The sequence below is a fragment of the Muntiacus reevesi genome, unplaced genomic scaffold (assembly GCF_963930625.1).
Source record: "Muntiacus reevesi unplaced genomic scaffold, mMunRee1.1 SCAFFOLD_186, whole genome shotgun sequence".
In the NCBI taxonomy this organism is placed as follows: domain Eukaryota; kingdom Metazoa; phylum Chordata; class Mammalia; order Artiodactyla; family Cervidae; genus Muntiacus; species Muntiacus reevesi.
The window spans coordinates 32,221-45,890 of NW_027077836.1; the positions used below are offsets into that span (position 1 = coordinate 32,221).

General features: G+C 39.1%; 1 protein-coding gene across 1 annotated transcript in view; it reads left to right on the plus strand.

Moving 5' to 3' along the window:
* The window catches only part of LOC136155181 (ankyrin repeat domain-containing protein 26-like), a 63,639-nt gene that overhangs the window by 31,298 nt on the left and 18,671 nt on the right, over positions 1–13,670 (plus strand). The window contains exons 14-19 of the mRNA XM_065917052.1: positions 1,786–2,009; positions 3,169–3,187; positions 5,082–5,330; positions 6,358–6,461; positions 11,052–11,203; positions 12,621–12,791. Of these exons, the coding sequence (XP_065773124.1) occupies positions 1,786–2,009; positions 3,169–3,187; positions 5,082–5,330; positions 6,358–6,461; positions 11,052–11,203; positions 12,621–12,791 (919 nt within the window). The remainder of the gene's footprint in view (positions 1–1,785; positions 2,010–3,168; positions 3,188–5,081; positions 5,331–6,357; positions 6,462–11,051; positions 11,204–12,620; positions 12,792–13,670) is intronic.

Sequence of the window (13,670 nt, forward strand, 5' to 3'; positions counted from 1 at the left end):
GGAATATTCTAACAGGCAAAAAAAAAAAAAAAACACCCCACCTGTCAGATGCATAGGGAGGAAAAAGATGAGAAGAGGAGGGAAATTGTGTATCTTATCAGGTGTCAGGCACAGTTGAAATTGAGAATCCAGTTTAAGGAGCTAAATTATTAGTTCCTGGACTTCTTGGAGGTCCAAATATTAAGACTGTCCAGGGCAGGGGTGGAGGCTCGATCCCTGGTGAGGGAACTAAGACTCCACATGGCACATGGACAAAAGAAAAAATTATTGGTTCTGTTTCAAGATACTCAACAGCCAAAGGAAGGTTGAGAAATAAGAGGAAAGAGGGAATGGAGGATGACAGAGGCAGAGGGCACAGGGAGGAAATGAAGGAAAAAGAAGCAAGGGCCTATGGGGGAGGGGCCGTAAGTAAGATAGGTCTTTAGGAAAAGGGAGAGTGTTTGACGTGGGCCGTGACTGTGAAGTGAGCTTCCTGCACCTAAACTTGTCAGAGAAGAGCAGCAAAGTTTCCCCCGCTTTCTGTTTTCCTCATTGTTACGAAGTCATTTGGGGCTGTGCGTTATCCTTTGTGGAGGAACATGGGCATAGGTGCTCAGCTGTAAATGTTTGCAAATTGACGTCCTACAAAATGTCGCTGCTTTATAGGACGGTGTCACATAGGCCAAAATAAGAGAACTGGAAAGGAGAGAGCGGGGGACATGATAGAGAGATCAAGGAACCTACAACCTGATAGAGAGTCCACTGTAAAGTTTCCAGCTTGTCATGCAGTTTCAGTCTGGGGGGAAGTGTTAGAGTGAGGAAGTTGAGGCTAAGATTTCAGGAGAATAGGTTAAGTTGAAGTCATGTAGAAGCAGACTGTGTAGACCAGTTTCTCAAATTTTAATTAGGCGCCTGGGGACCCTGTGTGAAGTGGACATGCTGAGCACGAGGTCTGAGATCCTGCATTTCTAACAAGCTCTCCGAGTAGCAAGGGTCTAGCCTTGCTTTTAGAGAAATCTGGAAGAAGAGCACTGGCTATTGCAGGGCATAACAGGATCAGGGGAGAGCATTATTTTGTTTTTCTTTCTGAGCATGTCTATAGCCAGCGGAAAGCAAAGAGTTGAAGTAGCAATTATAGGTGTAAGATACCATTGCTAAGCAAAGAAGGCAAAAGAAGTGGTGGGATGATCCATAGAAAGAATGTAAAGGGGGAAAATTAAGGCCACGGATCCAGAGATTATCCTTCATAGAGGGAAGACTCTAGTGAAAGGACAAAGGGAGGAAAGGAAGGCCTTAGGGAGGTGAGTTTGGAGTTGATGGTGCACTTGAGAGAACACCTTCTAGATGACTTCAGTGTATTTACCCTGAAAAGAGATAAGATCATTATTGCTCCAGAGAATCCTGGAGGTGGGAGGGGGTGCTAGAAGTAGGGTCAACCCCAGCCACTCCAAGTAGCTATAGACATCAAAGATGTATGTTGTACTGGTATTTGTTATTCAAATTAGATTGATTTGAATATGGAGGGATTGACTTGTTTTTAGAAGATAACTGATTTTTTGACAGTTGTTTCATAGAAATCCTTTTAAGCATTAGCATGATGTACCCAACCAAACTAAGTTTTGAAACAAAACAGATTGATAGGGTTCATTCCCTAAATGCTAGAATTGGTATTTTCAAGAAATACTACACTGATTTTAAAACATGCAAGATTTTTAACATCTAATAATTGTGTGGCAATTAAATTTATTATTTCCTTTTTGATCATTGTATTTCAATGTTGAAAATCTTTCGGGCATTATTTCGTAGGTGTGTCTTACATGCCTTCTTGCGTGAGTGGATCGAGAAACTTTAAGATGGCTGAACTAGAGGAGCCCAGACATGCAGGCATAGCAGTAGCCCACGTGGGTGTGGAAAAAAATGAATACTTTTATGAAACGTTTTTCTACAAGTGTATATTCGAGCTAATCAGGTCATTGCTTTCTCTGATGAGAAATGAATTACATTTTCGGCTGAACTGTCATCCCAACTGTGCACTTCTTACATGACTGGACAGATTCAAGAGCATGTTAAATACTTGTATAACGGTGTAACTGTTACTCTTGTCTTGGATTCAAGATACACTGTTGCATTTTACCATCAGCTTTCACATTTATCTTCTTGGGGTCATGGTTTGCTCCTCTGATTAAGATTAATTTTCTCCTCATCAGTCAGCATGTTCACGTTGGTCTGTGTGCTCTTTAATATTTTCTATAAAGTCATTGAAAACATGATGTTACTTTTGAAATCTTACTGCATGTTTTGGTAAACCTGTATTCCTGTTTTTCTTCACTGTCTATAATGGATTCATAAGTCTGTCTTGCCAGTGTCCTAACATCTCCCTAAAAACGAGACACTGAAACCGAATGTATTCAGTGTCAAGGCTGAGCACGAGGATTCTGCTCGGTACTAACTCTGCATGAATGTACGGCTGGCTTTCATATTTACATGTGATTAACTCTATGTCCCTTTTGCCTTTTAGAGTCTCCTGAGAAATATCCTAATGTGAAGGTAAAAATGTTTATGCTTTTATCTTGATTTATGAACTGTGGATTGTATCATATGCACATTATTTATTAATCAACTTGTTTCCAAACCCATTCAGCCCACAGTCGGAGTGAAAGATTCTGTTCCTAATAAAACAGTAGGAACGAACGATCCACAAACATCTATTTCAGGTAAATTTTGCGGTACGCACTTAACTCTGGCTCCTGCATTGCAGGCAGATGCTTTGCCATTGAGCCATCAGGGAAGTCCCTTCAGGAAAGACGGACACTGAAATATTTGAAATGCTAGCTCTTCGTACTCCTAACTTCTTTTTGCAAATTTAATTGAAGAATTGGACATACATAAGGAAAATGTTATTTTTGGTACCCATGTTTTAAAAGAAAAGATATTCACAAGCATATGAACAAGAAATGTTTAAAATGTAAGCTTGAACTCAAGATGTTTGTGTATATGTTTCGTTATCCATTAAATTCTCAGTTTGGAATCTCTATACTCTCAGGAATTCTCAGAGATTAATTATTATTAGACCCTAAGATTTTTCCAGTGTCCAAAAATGCTTATTTTTGAACTCTGACCTTTCCCTAGAGTAAAGCTTCGCTTGCTAATATGTCAGTTGTATTTCAGCTTATAATTATTTCATTTTAGTGTTCTTACACAGATGAATGTAGGCCAGTCAGATGTTTTGATTAGCAGACTGAGTGTGTGTGTGTGTTTGTGGTGTCTTTGATTATTAGGAGTAGGAGAAGTAATCATACCTTAGATGCGATAGACATAATCTTTCAAAACAGGGATTCTGAAAGTTTTTGGCTTTAGGATCCTTTTATACTTCTCAAAATTATTGAGAATTCCAAGGAACTTTGTTTCTTGTTGTTCACTGTATTGGAAAATAAAACAGAAAAACTTAAAATACAAGCACACACCATCATAGTTGCTAATTCCATTAGTCCTTAGTGTTATGATATCACATATCGTGTCTCTGAAGAATGCCACTGCCCACAGAACAGCATGAGAATGGAGGTAACGTTTAGTGTTGTTGTGAAAAGAGTCCTGACCTCTTGTACCCCCTGACCCGATGGGTCTCTGGACTTCAGCGATTTTGAGGGGACACTTGAGAATCACTGTTTTAAACCATTGAAGTGGCTGTATATAAAATGATAAAGGGGCCCTTGTGTTGACACAGGGTTAAGTTTCACTTTTACATTTCTTGCTTGTTTCTTTGACTTCTGTTAAGAAATTCAGATCTAGCAGTTTTAGTTTTTTGTGGTGTATTCATTCCTGTCTCATGGCCCTCTGTGCTCTTTGGATCCAGTGTGGTCCTAGACTTACCTATTTTCACATGGAAACAATTAGTCACACACAAGGCTATCATTTCTTATATAAGTTTATGATGTTTTTGTTTAGTCGCTAAGTTGTGTTCAACCACTGCGACCTCATGGAGTGTAGCCCGCCAGGATCCTCTGTCCAAGAGATTTTCCAGGCAAGAGGCAAGCGTACTGGAGTGGGTTGCCATTTCCTTCTCCAGGGTATGATGTTTCTCCAAGGCTTTCAAAATGAGTTCTGAAGATATATGTACATCGAGGAAAGACCATCTCGTTGAAATTAAAGTACTTGTTGATGGTGGTGGTGTTCAGTCGCTAAGTCGTGCCTGATTCTTTGTGACCCCATGGACTGCAGCCAGGCCTCTCTCTTCCTCACCACCTCCCGGAGTTCACCCAGGTTCATGTCCATGGAATCAGCGATGCTGTCCAAAACATCTCATCCTCTGCCGCCCCCTTCTCTGCTTGCCCTTCTCTTCTCATCCTGCCCTCAGTCTTTCCCAGCATCAGGTGCTTTTCCGGTGAGCCAGCTGTTCACATCAGATGCGCAAAGTATTGAAGCTTCAGCTTCAGCATCAGTCCTTCCAGTGAATATTCAGGGTTGATCTCCCTTAGGATTGACTGGTTTGATCTCTGTGCTGTCCAGGGTTCTCTCAAGAGTCTCCCCAGCACCACAGTTTGAAAGCATCAATTCTTCAGCACTCAGACTTCTTTATAGTCCAGCTCTCACACGTGACTCCTGAAAAACCAGACCTTTGACTCTACGGACCTTTGTCAGCAAAGTGATGTCTTTGCTTTTTAATATGTTGTCTAGGCTTCTACCATTAATTAAAGTAGTACCATTCATTGAAAGTGTTTTTAAAACCATGGTCTCTAGAACACACAATATCATCATGCAAAATTAAATGTAAAATAAATTAGAGATAAATTTTGTTAATAAAATATTTGTATCTTGAAGGAAAATAATAATAAAGTTCTTATGAAATAGAGAGTATGTAATAAAGACTGAGTGAGTCAAAGTAATACTAGAAAATTGAAAAGTAGAAGAAATGAGACATCCTAGTTAACATCTCTTCATGATTGACAGTGGCATGAAAGATAGAGTCACCTCTGAAGGGTAGTGAATATGAGGGGAAGAAGGATGTGGAACTGATTCTCTGAAGAAAGACTTTGTACGAGGTAGTCAGAGTTGTTTCTTCCTCAGATCCTGATAAATGGAGACTTTGTTTTCACATTTTTCAGACTGGGATTCGACTAGTTGGAGCCTCAGTAGTGAGACTTGTCAAAGAGCCGGGCATTTGAAAGTTGATGATCGGCGTCCGTTGGTGTCCCAACTGGTGACCAAAAATCAGTCAGCACCCACAGAACTCGGACAGAAGACCGCAACAGATAAAGAAAAGATGAAAAACGCAGCGATGTTTCTGGTAGGGAATTCCATGCCCCATCACCCGGGCCAGTCTCCGCTGCCAGAAAACAGAGAAAGCAAACAAGGTAATGCAGAAGCCCAGGGCACTCAGCCGTGCGCCACCTGGGCACGGCCTTACCATCATTCTGACGGATCCGGATTCGAGTTTGTGGCGAAACCTACCTTGTGCTGACTCCTTTTATGCAAGCTACAGCCAAACACTTCCTCTTAGCAAGGTGTCTGCATTCTCCCTCTGACCATGGTAGTATAATAAATAACAAAGAGAGTGTGGAGGAAGCAAGTTTGTTTAGGCTAGTATTTAGCATACATCTGAGAGTGGATAGCAGGATTATATTTAGAACTCTGGGACTCTTTGTGAGATCTAGGTAGACAAGTAATTATTGAAAAAACAATAAAGACTGTTCATACTAACGTGATTTTAAACAGCATGCCCTCTGCAGTCTAGAAGCCAAGAGGATAGAGATGTGAAGAAATAATTCACAGTTTAGATGTATATCGATCGCTAGAGAAGTCTATAAAGATACACTAGAAAAATCTATAAAGTACTAAGGTAGCTACAAGGAAACAGAGACCTATTTATCTGGGGAAAGATAGCTATAATCAAGGGAAACTTCACAAAGCAGGTTGAGTCTTAAAAGATGAAAAGTAAATTGTCAGAAGAGCACAGGGAAGCGTTTCAGATGAAGTAATTGATAAAAGCACAAAAAGTAAGAGGAATTTGTAAACTAAGAATAATAATGTAGTTGAAGCTTGGCATGTTGTTAAAAAGATACTGTCATGAAGTAGAGAAGAGAATATACTGTGACTTTATATGTCTGCCCTGTATTTTGAAATTCTGTTTGGTTTCTGATTGTTTTTTTCACTGATGCTTGGATGAATTCATGAATGAATCTTTGAGGTGTTTGTGTGCCTGTATCCTGGTGACATCTGGTGTTTCCCAAATGGTTTGTTGAAGTTTTGATCATTGGAAGTATTTCTTAAACAAGTAAATATTCATCTGAAGATAAATTTTCGACTTAAGCTGTCATTTGGTACAATGTTTTAAATCTGTGTTTTAAATAAAGATTATGTTTTTTGTCTAAATATTCTAAGTAATTTTAACTAAAGATGCAGATTTGTCAGGAGAACTAGACATGGAAGCGATATTGGAGGAAGAACAAGAAAAACTTGATGGAAATGAAAATAACCATTCACAGGTGAGGAAAACTAGAAATTTAAATTTCTGGTTTAATACCATTTTCTATGCTTTACCAACACAATACAGTGTGTAACAGAGTCCATAACAAATAAAATCGGCTTTCAAAATTATGCTTTTAGAATTGGTAGATAATAATTTAGTAATTTAATTTTTTTAATTTAGTAGTTTTTATATTATTTAATATAATAATTTAGTTTAATAGCTTAATAATTTAATAGTTTTTATAGCACTTTTATTATACAACTTAAAATACTGTTCGAATCTATTATAATTTATAGCTCGTCTTTGGAATTGAGGGAAAAAAATTTCCTGACTTGTTTACTTTTGCCATTTTTATAACTTCATTACATGATTAAGAAGGTGATATCAAAGACTGAATCGTAAGATTAAGCAGTTGAAATTCTGAACAATATGACGGCCCCTGACCTAGATACATGTAAAGAGAAATCATTCCCAGTGGCTCAAGGTTTTCCATTGAAATCGCCAGTCACTGCCGTCAAGATGAACGATTCATTCTGCCTGTGATCTCGGCATAATCGACTTAGGGATGAACATTCAGGGAGAGACTGGGGTCATAGAATCAACCCAGTTGCCTATTAAGAGAATCGAACCTTCTAGATTGGACCTTTGTTTTTAGGGTACAAATAATAACGTTCGAATTTATTTCTTTTCAGGGTGGGAAATCAGTAGATATTACTAAAAATGCTTTATCCACTTTCTTTGGTGGATATTAGAACATAATATAACTGAATGTTGGGGCTTCCTGGGTAGCTCATCTGGTAAAGAATCTGCCTGCAATGCAGGAGACCCCGTTTCAATTCCTGGGTCGAGAAATCTCCCTGGAGAAGGGATAGGGCACCCACTCCAGTGCTGTCGGGCTTCTCTGGCGGCTCAGACAGAAAGAATCCGCCTGCAATGTGGGAGACGTGGGTTCGATCCCTGGGTTGGGAAGGCATGGGTTGAGGAGGGTGTGGCAACCCACTGAAGTCTTCTTGCTTGGAGAATCCCCGTGGCCAGAGGAGCCTGGGGGACTACAGTCCTTGGGGTCGCAGAGAGTCAGACACGACCTAGCACACACAGAGCTGAATGTGAGCAGGCAATATGTACTGATGTACAGCACTATCATGATATATGATTTACATTAAAATTTAGGAATTGGTTCCTCTTTCTGATTAGTGTTAATTGATTTTGGCTCCTGGTCATATAAAGTTTGTCTGTTCTCCAGATATTAGTCCTTAAAAAAGAAAACCAAAACCTTAACAGACATGCTGTAGGGACTCCGCATATACGGTATTGTGAAGTGAACTATTTTTAAGGGAAGAAGCATTTGTAACATTAAAAATCATCTAATTCATTTTTGGTAGATTTAATGTGTATGAATTGTTTAATTCAGTCAAGCAGTGACAAAATTGGGTTTGTGAGTTACTGTTTTTCTCCTATTTTCCGGTAAGGCAAGTTATTTTTCACTGCTTAGTTGTGATCTGGTGATTTGTGAGTAGTTACATATAAATGAAGAAGTTTAACAGTAAAATTTTAATGAGTTTCTGATTTTTATTTATCCATACTATTAGTTAAGGATTATATTATTTTGCACACATGTACCCTGACAGAAAAGACACCTGAAAATCAAATCAACCCAATTAATCTTCCACTTTTGCAGCTGCAAAAATTGCCTCAAGAACCAGAAATGAATAAGGAATGTGGTAGACAGGACAGATCTGTATGTTCAAGGCCTCCTTGTGTGGAGAAGTATGAAAAAATGTGGATCAAACATGGCAAATTAGAATGGAAAGAGAAGTTAGAACCATCACAAATGACTTAAAGCAGAAGTTAGGTGAAATTTGTGAGAAATACAAAATTATCATCTGTCCTAAGGAGGAGCCACTATATGATCACCTTAAAGAAGGAGCAAAGAAAGGAAATACCTCCTAACATGACAAATAATATAGCTGATTGTGGGGAGAAAGATGCATTTGGAGTATCTGTCTCTAGAATTCCAGGTATGTCCTGAACAAAAAGAACCCAGTCTCGAAAATGGTTTTTCGTCGCATGAACTATGGGTCCCCGGGATACGCTTGTCAGTCATCTTCAAAGCTTTGTTTCAGGGAAAATAAAATAGACCTTGAAAGTGATAAACTAGATATTGAACATGTGTTTATCAAAAATGAGGAGAGTTTTTATAATGATGCAGAAAATAAAAAAGTAGGGGAGCAGGTAGTTATATTTGAAGTGAAAGAAGACCAAGAGTTTGATATGCAAATATCAGACAATATGAGGCAAAATCCCATGAATGGGAAATTAGACATTGGATAGACACGTCAGTCTAGTCTGTGGCTTGTCTGCTCCGGTAAGATGAAACACATAATTGAAATAAAAAGTCACGGTACTCCTGCTGTCATGAAAAATCCTGATAAGAAAAGCAAACCAATACAGGACTGGTTCCAGAAGCTCCTGCATGCAGGTAATTGCAGTGCTAGTGATGACGAAAGCGTGGAAGCCGAATTTGAAAATGGGAATTCTCCTCCACCGAATAGTCACAGAGCATCCAAAGTGTATCTAAGTGAAGAATGGACAGAAGGATATGCAGAGGTTTAAGAATGAAATAGACATGTTACAAGTAGTGTTGTTAGCTTTGGGAAAAAAGAAAATTCAACTTCCAAAAGAGGTAGAGTTTCATTTGCTCTTGCTTTGGTTTTGCCCTTTCTGGCTGATCTGGTCCATTTTGATTTTCTACTTATGAATAAAGTGGGGTCATTTAAATAGGTACTTGTGTAGAAATAAGTTATTTCTGCCTTCCACATAATAGGAATTCAGGAAACTGTTTTCATAGCTTTTGTCCTTCAATCAGTCTAATTCTGTCTCTGTCAGTCTTGCATATGGACTGGGAAACTCATTTAGCTCCTTCCCATGTGACCTTCTGAGCCAGAATAAGCACCAAGGAAAGTGTTGAAGGAGTATGATCAACGAGGGTTTTGCAGGTTTTTTAACTCTGTTGGATTAAATATAAGTTGTATTTCCACAGAATGGGAAGAAAACAGAAACTGAGAGAAGGGACATGAACACGTGTTCCCTCTAATCTCTTCATTGTGGGTGAATCTGTGTGATCTTCTCTGCTTTCCGCAGTGCCTGGGCACTTAGATTTCGAACATGGCCACTTCAGGATGTTTTTAATAACAAATACATGCGCTCCCACATATGCTTTAATCACCACTCGCAGATGTCTCTTTTGAGAGAGACCGCTTCACTATGTTGTTTACTAAGATGTAGTAAGTTTTGGCATGTGTGATTTTGTCACATAGCTAGTATGTGTGTGTGTGTGAGAGTTGGTCAGTCGTGTCTGACTCTTTGTGACCCCATGGACTGTAGCTGGCCAGGCTGCCCTGTTCACGGATTTCTCCAGGCCAGAATATCATTGGAGTGGATAGCTGTTCCCTTCTCCACGGGATCTTCCCAACCCAGGGATCGAAGCCAGGTCTCCTGCATTGAAAGCAGATTCTTTAACATCTGAGCCACCAGGGAAGCCCATAGATAGTATAAACTCTCAGCACAAAAAAAGAGAAAATAATCAAGTGTTTATCTCCAAAGGAAAAACTGAGGTTGGAGATGCTGTGAGATTTTTCTTTCTTCAGTAGTAGGTTTTTAAATGTGCTTGCTTTTCTGTGTAAGACAAAAAAGAGGAAAAAGTAGCTATTCTCCTTTAAAGAAAAAGGAGAATGAACCCTACCCCCAATTAACGAATTAAATTACTTTGCCAAAGTCACGCTTTTAACTTACCTGATTCATTTGAGGAATTCATTTGGTAATTTTATCAGATTCAAGATGACAGAATTGTATCATCTCTTTTGGTGCCATAAAATGTTAGGGAATGCCACTTTAGGGGCTTTGAACAACTCATTTAACCTTTTTTGATTTTAAAGCTGTTATTGGTAAATAGTGGGGCAAAGATAGATAGTTATTTCTATACCCTCTAGCTATAAAATTGGATGGTTATTGAATGTGGAATTGGGAAGCATTCCTTATATTCCAGAATTCCAGACTAACACCTCCTCAGTTTCATTCTGCTCCTTGTGTTTTGGTAAACTTTGGTTCACATATTTCAGTGAACACCATCAGATTTTTTGCTGTCTCCTGGATCCAAATGAAAAAAGAATTGGAAAAGGCAGTGGGGAAAGAATAGTTTTAGTGCAGAAAGAAGAAAGCTGCTTTTCTGTTTGTGAGGCACTAAGGTGTCACATCCTCTACATCTGACTGTTCAATGGAAAATCCAGGTGGTAAAAACTGAAGAGGACATATGTGATGTGTTTTTGTTTCTCTATCTCTGCCAGTCAGATGGGGAAGACTGGTTGTGAATAATTGTATCTTATTAAGAAAGCCTTTCTTGAAATTTTGGGAATTTTGTTTCTTTCCCTTAAACAGAAAGAAGCACATTTTACAAAACTTTCAGTGACTTGTGATAAAATTAATGTAAGCACAAAAATATTTTTATCACTTAAAATCTGGGCAAATGCTGAGTCAAATAATAAATTGAAAACAGAGTCTTTAGAATTAAGTAATAGCAATTATTCTTGGTGTCAAACTTTCATTAAAGGTTGAAGAAGAAAAGAAGCACAAAAGTAGTGAAGTGGAAGTATCAGACAATGTATGCGATGCTGCTGCTGAGAGTCGATTGATTCAGCAGAGAAAGAGTGGAGGAAATAACAAGCAGGAGTTTCCTGCTATGGAGAATAAAGGTCCTGATGGGTAAGCCTATATCAATATTTAACAGTAGGTCATTTGTTATTTTCCGGTAAAATGATTTCTAACTTGAGCTAATGTTTGTGATTTACGAATTTTATATTTTACTAGGGGTATAGTTATTTTGAATACTCTTATCCTGTAGCCTTAATACTAGTTACTTTGTTAAACATACCACCATGTTACATATTAGAGTATTCTGGGTTTGACTGCATACTTGCCTTAATGAGTGTGTTGTATATTTAAATTTATTTTATGTCACTAATGAACATCCTTTCATTTCAGTTTGAGGACTTCTTTCAGCATTTCTTATGAGGCGGGACTAGTGGTGATGAACTCCATCAGGTTTGCTTTGTCTGGAAGAGTTTTTATTTGTCCTTCATTTCTGAAAGACAACTTTTCTGGATAGACTCCTCTCGGTTGGCAGGTTTTTCTCCTAGCACTTTGATTATGTCCATGGATGGAGGCCAGATTGCTGTTGGTGGCGGGAGAACCGATGAGGCATGGGTCTTTCAGCCATGCTGCTGCTGTCACCGCATCGTGCGGGTGGTTTAAAAGTAAACTCTCCTCCCCTGGCCTAATATTTCCCTGATTTCTTCTTTCATGGTATATGTGCTTCGTGTCGTTTGAAATACCGCCTGAAGCGTTACTTTTTCTGTGAATTCTCTTTTTAATCTATTTCTGGCTGCGCTGGGTCCTTGCCGCTGCGGTGCTCGGGCTTCTCACTGTGGTGGCTTCTCTTGATGCTGAGCGTGGGCTCTAGGCTGCTGGCTTCAGTCGCTGTGGAGCACGGTTTAGTTGCACCATGGCATGCGGGATCTCCCCTGACCAGTAATCGAGCCCCTGCCCCCTTTATTGGTAGCACCGGACCAGGGAAGTCCCTAAGTTCACCATTATTATATTTAATAGCAAAATTAAAAATATAGTGTAAATCTACTTGTGACTCCCATGTGTAAGAGTCAAGGTGCTTAGCCAGTGGATTCCATCCGGGTTTCCAGTGTAACCCTTGAGGTTCTTCTCGGTGTCTTTCCAGATGCATCTCTCTACTTCCTTCCATGTATTCTGTGCTCTTCCTTCCAGATGCCCTGTGCCTGATGTATGTGCTCACATGCGAATCTCCAAGTGGAATGATTTTCTCCCTTTTCTGTTTCTCCTGACCTCCTCTCTTCACTTCTTCTGCAAATCCTTCCTTATTTCACTTATCACTTTCATATGTCAACTTTTATATATCATATTGTATCATAAACGTATCTGTGTTTGAAGGAAGAATTTGTTTTCTTGCATATGGTTAGTACTTCATAACTATTCTGTGAATTAATCAATGACTTAAGATGGGCAAGAGTTGGAATTTTATAAGAATTGGTTTTTATTCTTTATCAGTTGGATTATTAGAAAACACTGGCTTTTCTGTGGGCTTTTAAAGCAGCGACCCTGATGTGCACAGGAGGGACGTAAAGAAAGAGAACAGTGGCAAATGGGCACCAGGAGGATGCGGGATGGCCCCAGTATTTGAAAAGACCGATTCGCTGACCGGTGGTCTGCTGCACGCGAATGATGACAGCGTTTCAACGGAAGTGGCCCAGAGTGATGACAGGTACCTTCTCCAGATTCCTTGTTTGTAGGGGAAGAAGTATTAGCACTGAGTTCTTCTGGAAATAGAGCAGCATTGTACAGTGCTCAGGCCAAGACGAGAGGTTGCTCACCTCTAGTGACGGACACTGCTGAAAGGTCACGGTGAGGACAGTGCCTCTGGCCGGACGTCATTTCAGTAAAGAGCCCCCTTGGAAGCTGGACTGTAGGGAATACACGTAAACGTTCCGTAGGGAATGTTATTGGGACAGGCAATGAAGAACTGGATGGTAGCTGAAGAGGAATTGGAGTTCACAGGTGTTTCTTGTTTTATGTTAAGAAGGGAGCTTTTAGAGTGTGTATGCTATTGGAAATGAGCCAGCAGAGGACGTGTTTATTTAGTTTAGTCTTGTTTGCATTTCCAACCCTAGAAAGCTTATTGATTGTATGGCATTATCTTTAAAGTATTATAGTAACCTAATTGTACATAATACTCCTGTTCATGGATAGTTTTATGGTAAGGGCTTGTTCATTGGTTCTGAAGTGTAAAATTCCTATGTAATGGACTATGCAGATGATTGCTTAAGTTAATTCTATCATATATAGATTTTCACAAATTACATAATTGTGAATTTACAAACACTTAGGCTATACTGAATAGGATATGGTCATTCCTTGATGATTCTAGTTGATAGTGACATGGTGAGTAGCTATGATTTTGTAAGGTGCTCTGAAACATCACATCATATTACTCTTCATAGTTGTTTATAGATTCCAGGGAAAAGGGGAAGATTTTGTTTCTATTTAATAGAAAAACATTCTTAGCAGTCTTTCACAAGTTATTCCTTTTGGATGATAAAGATCTAAATGACAAAAACCGTGCTTCCTGTATTAAGTGTCATTA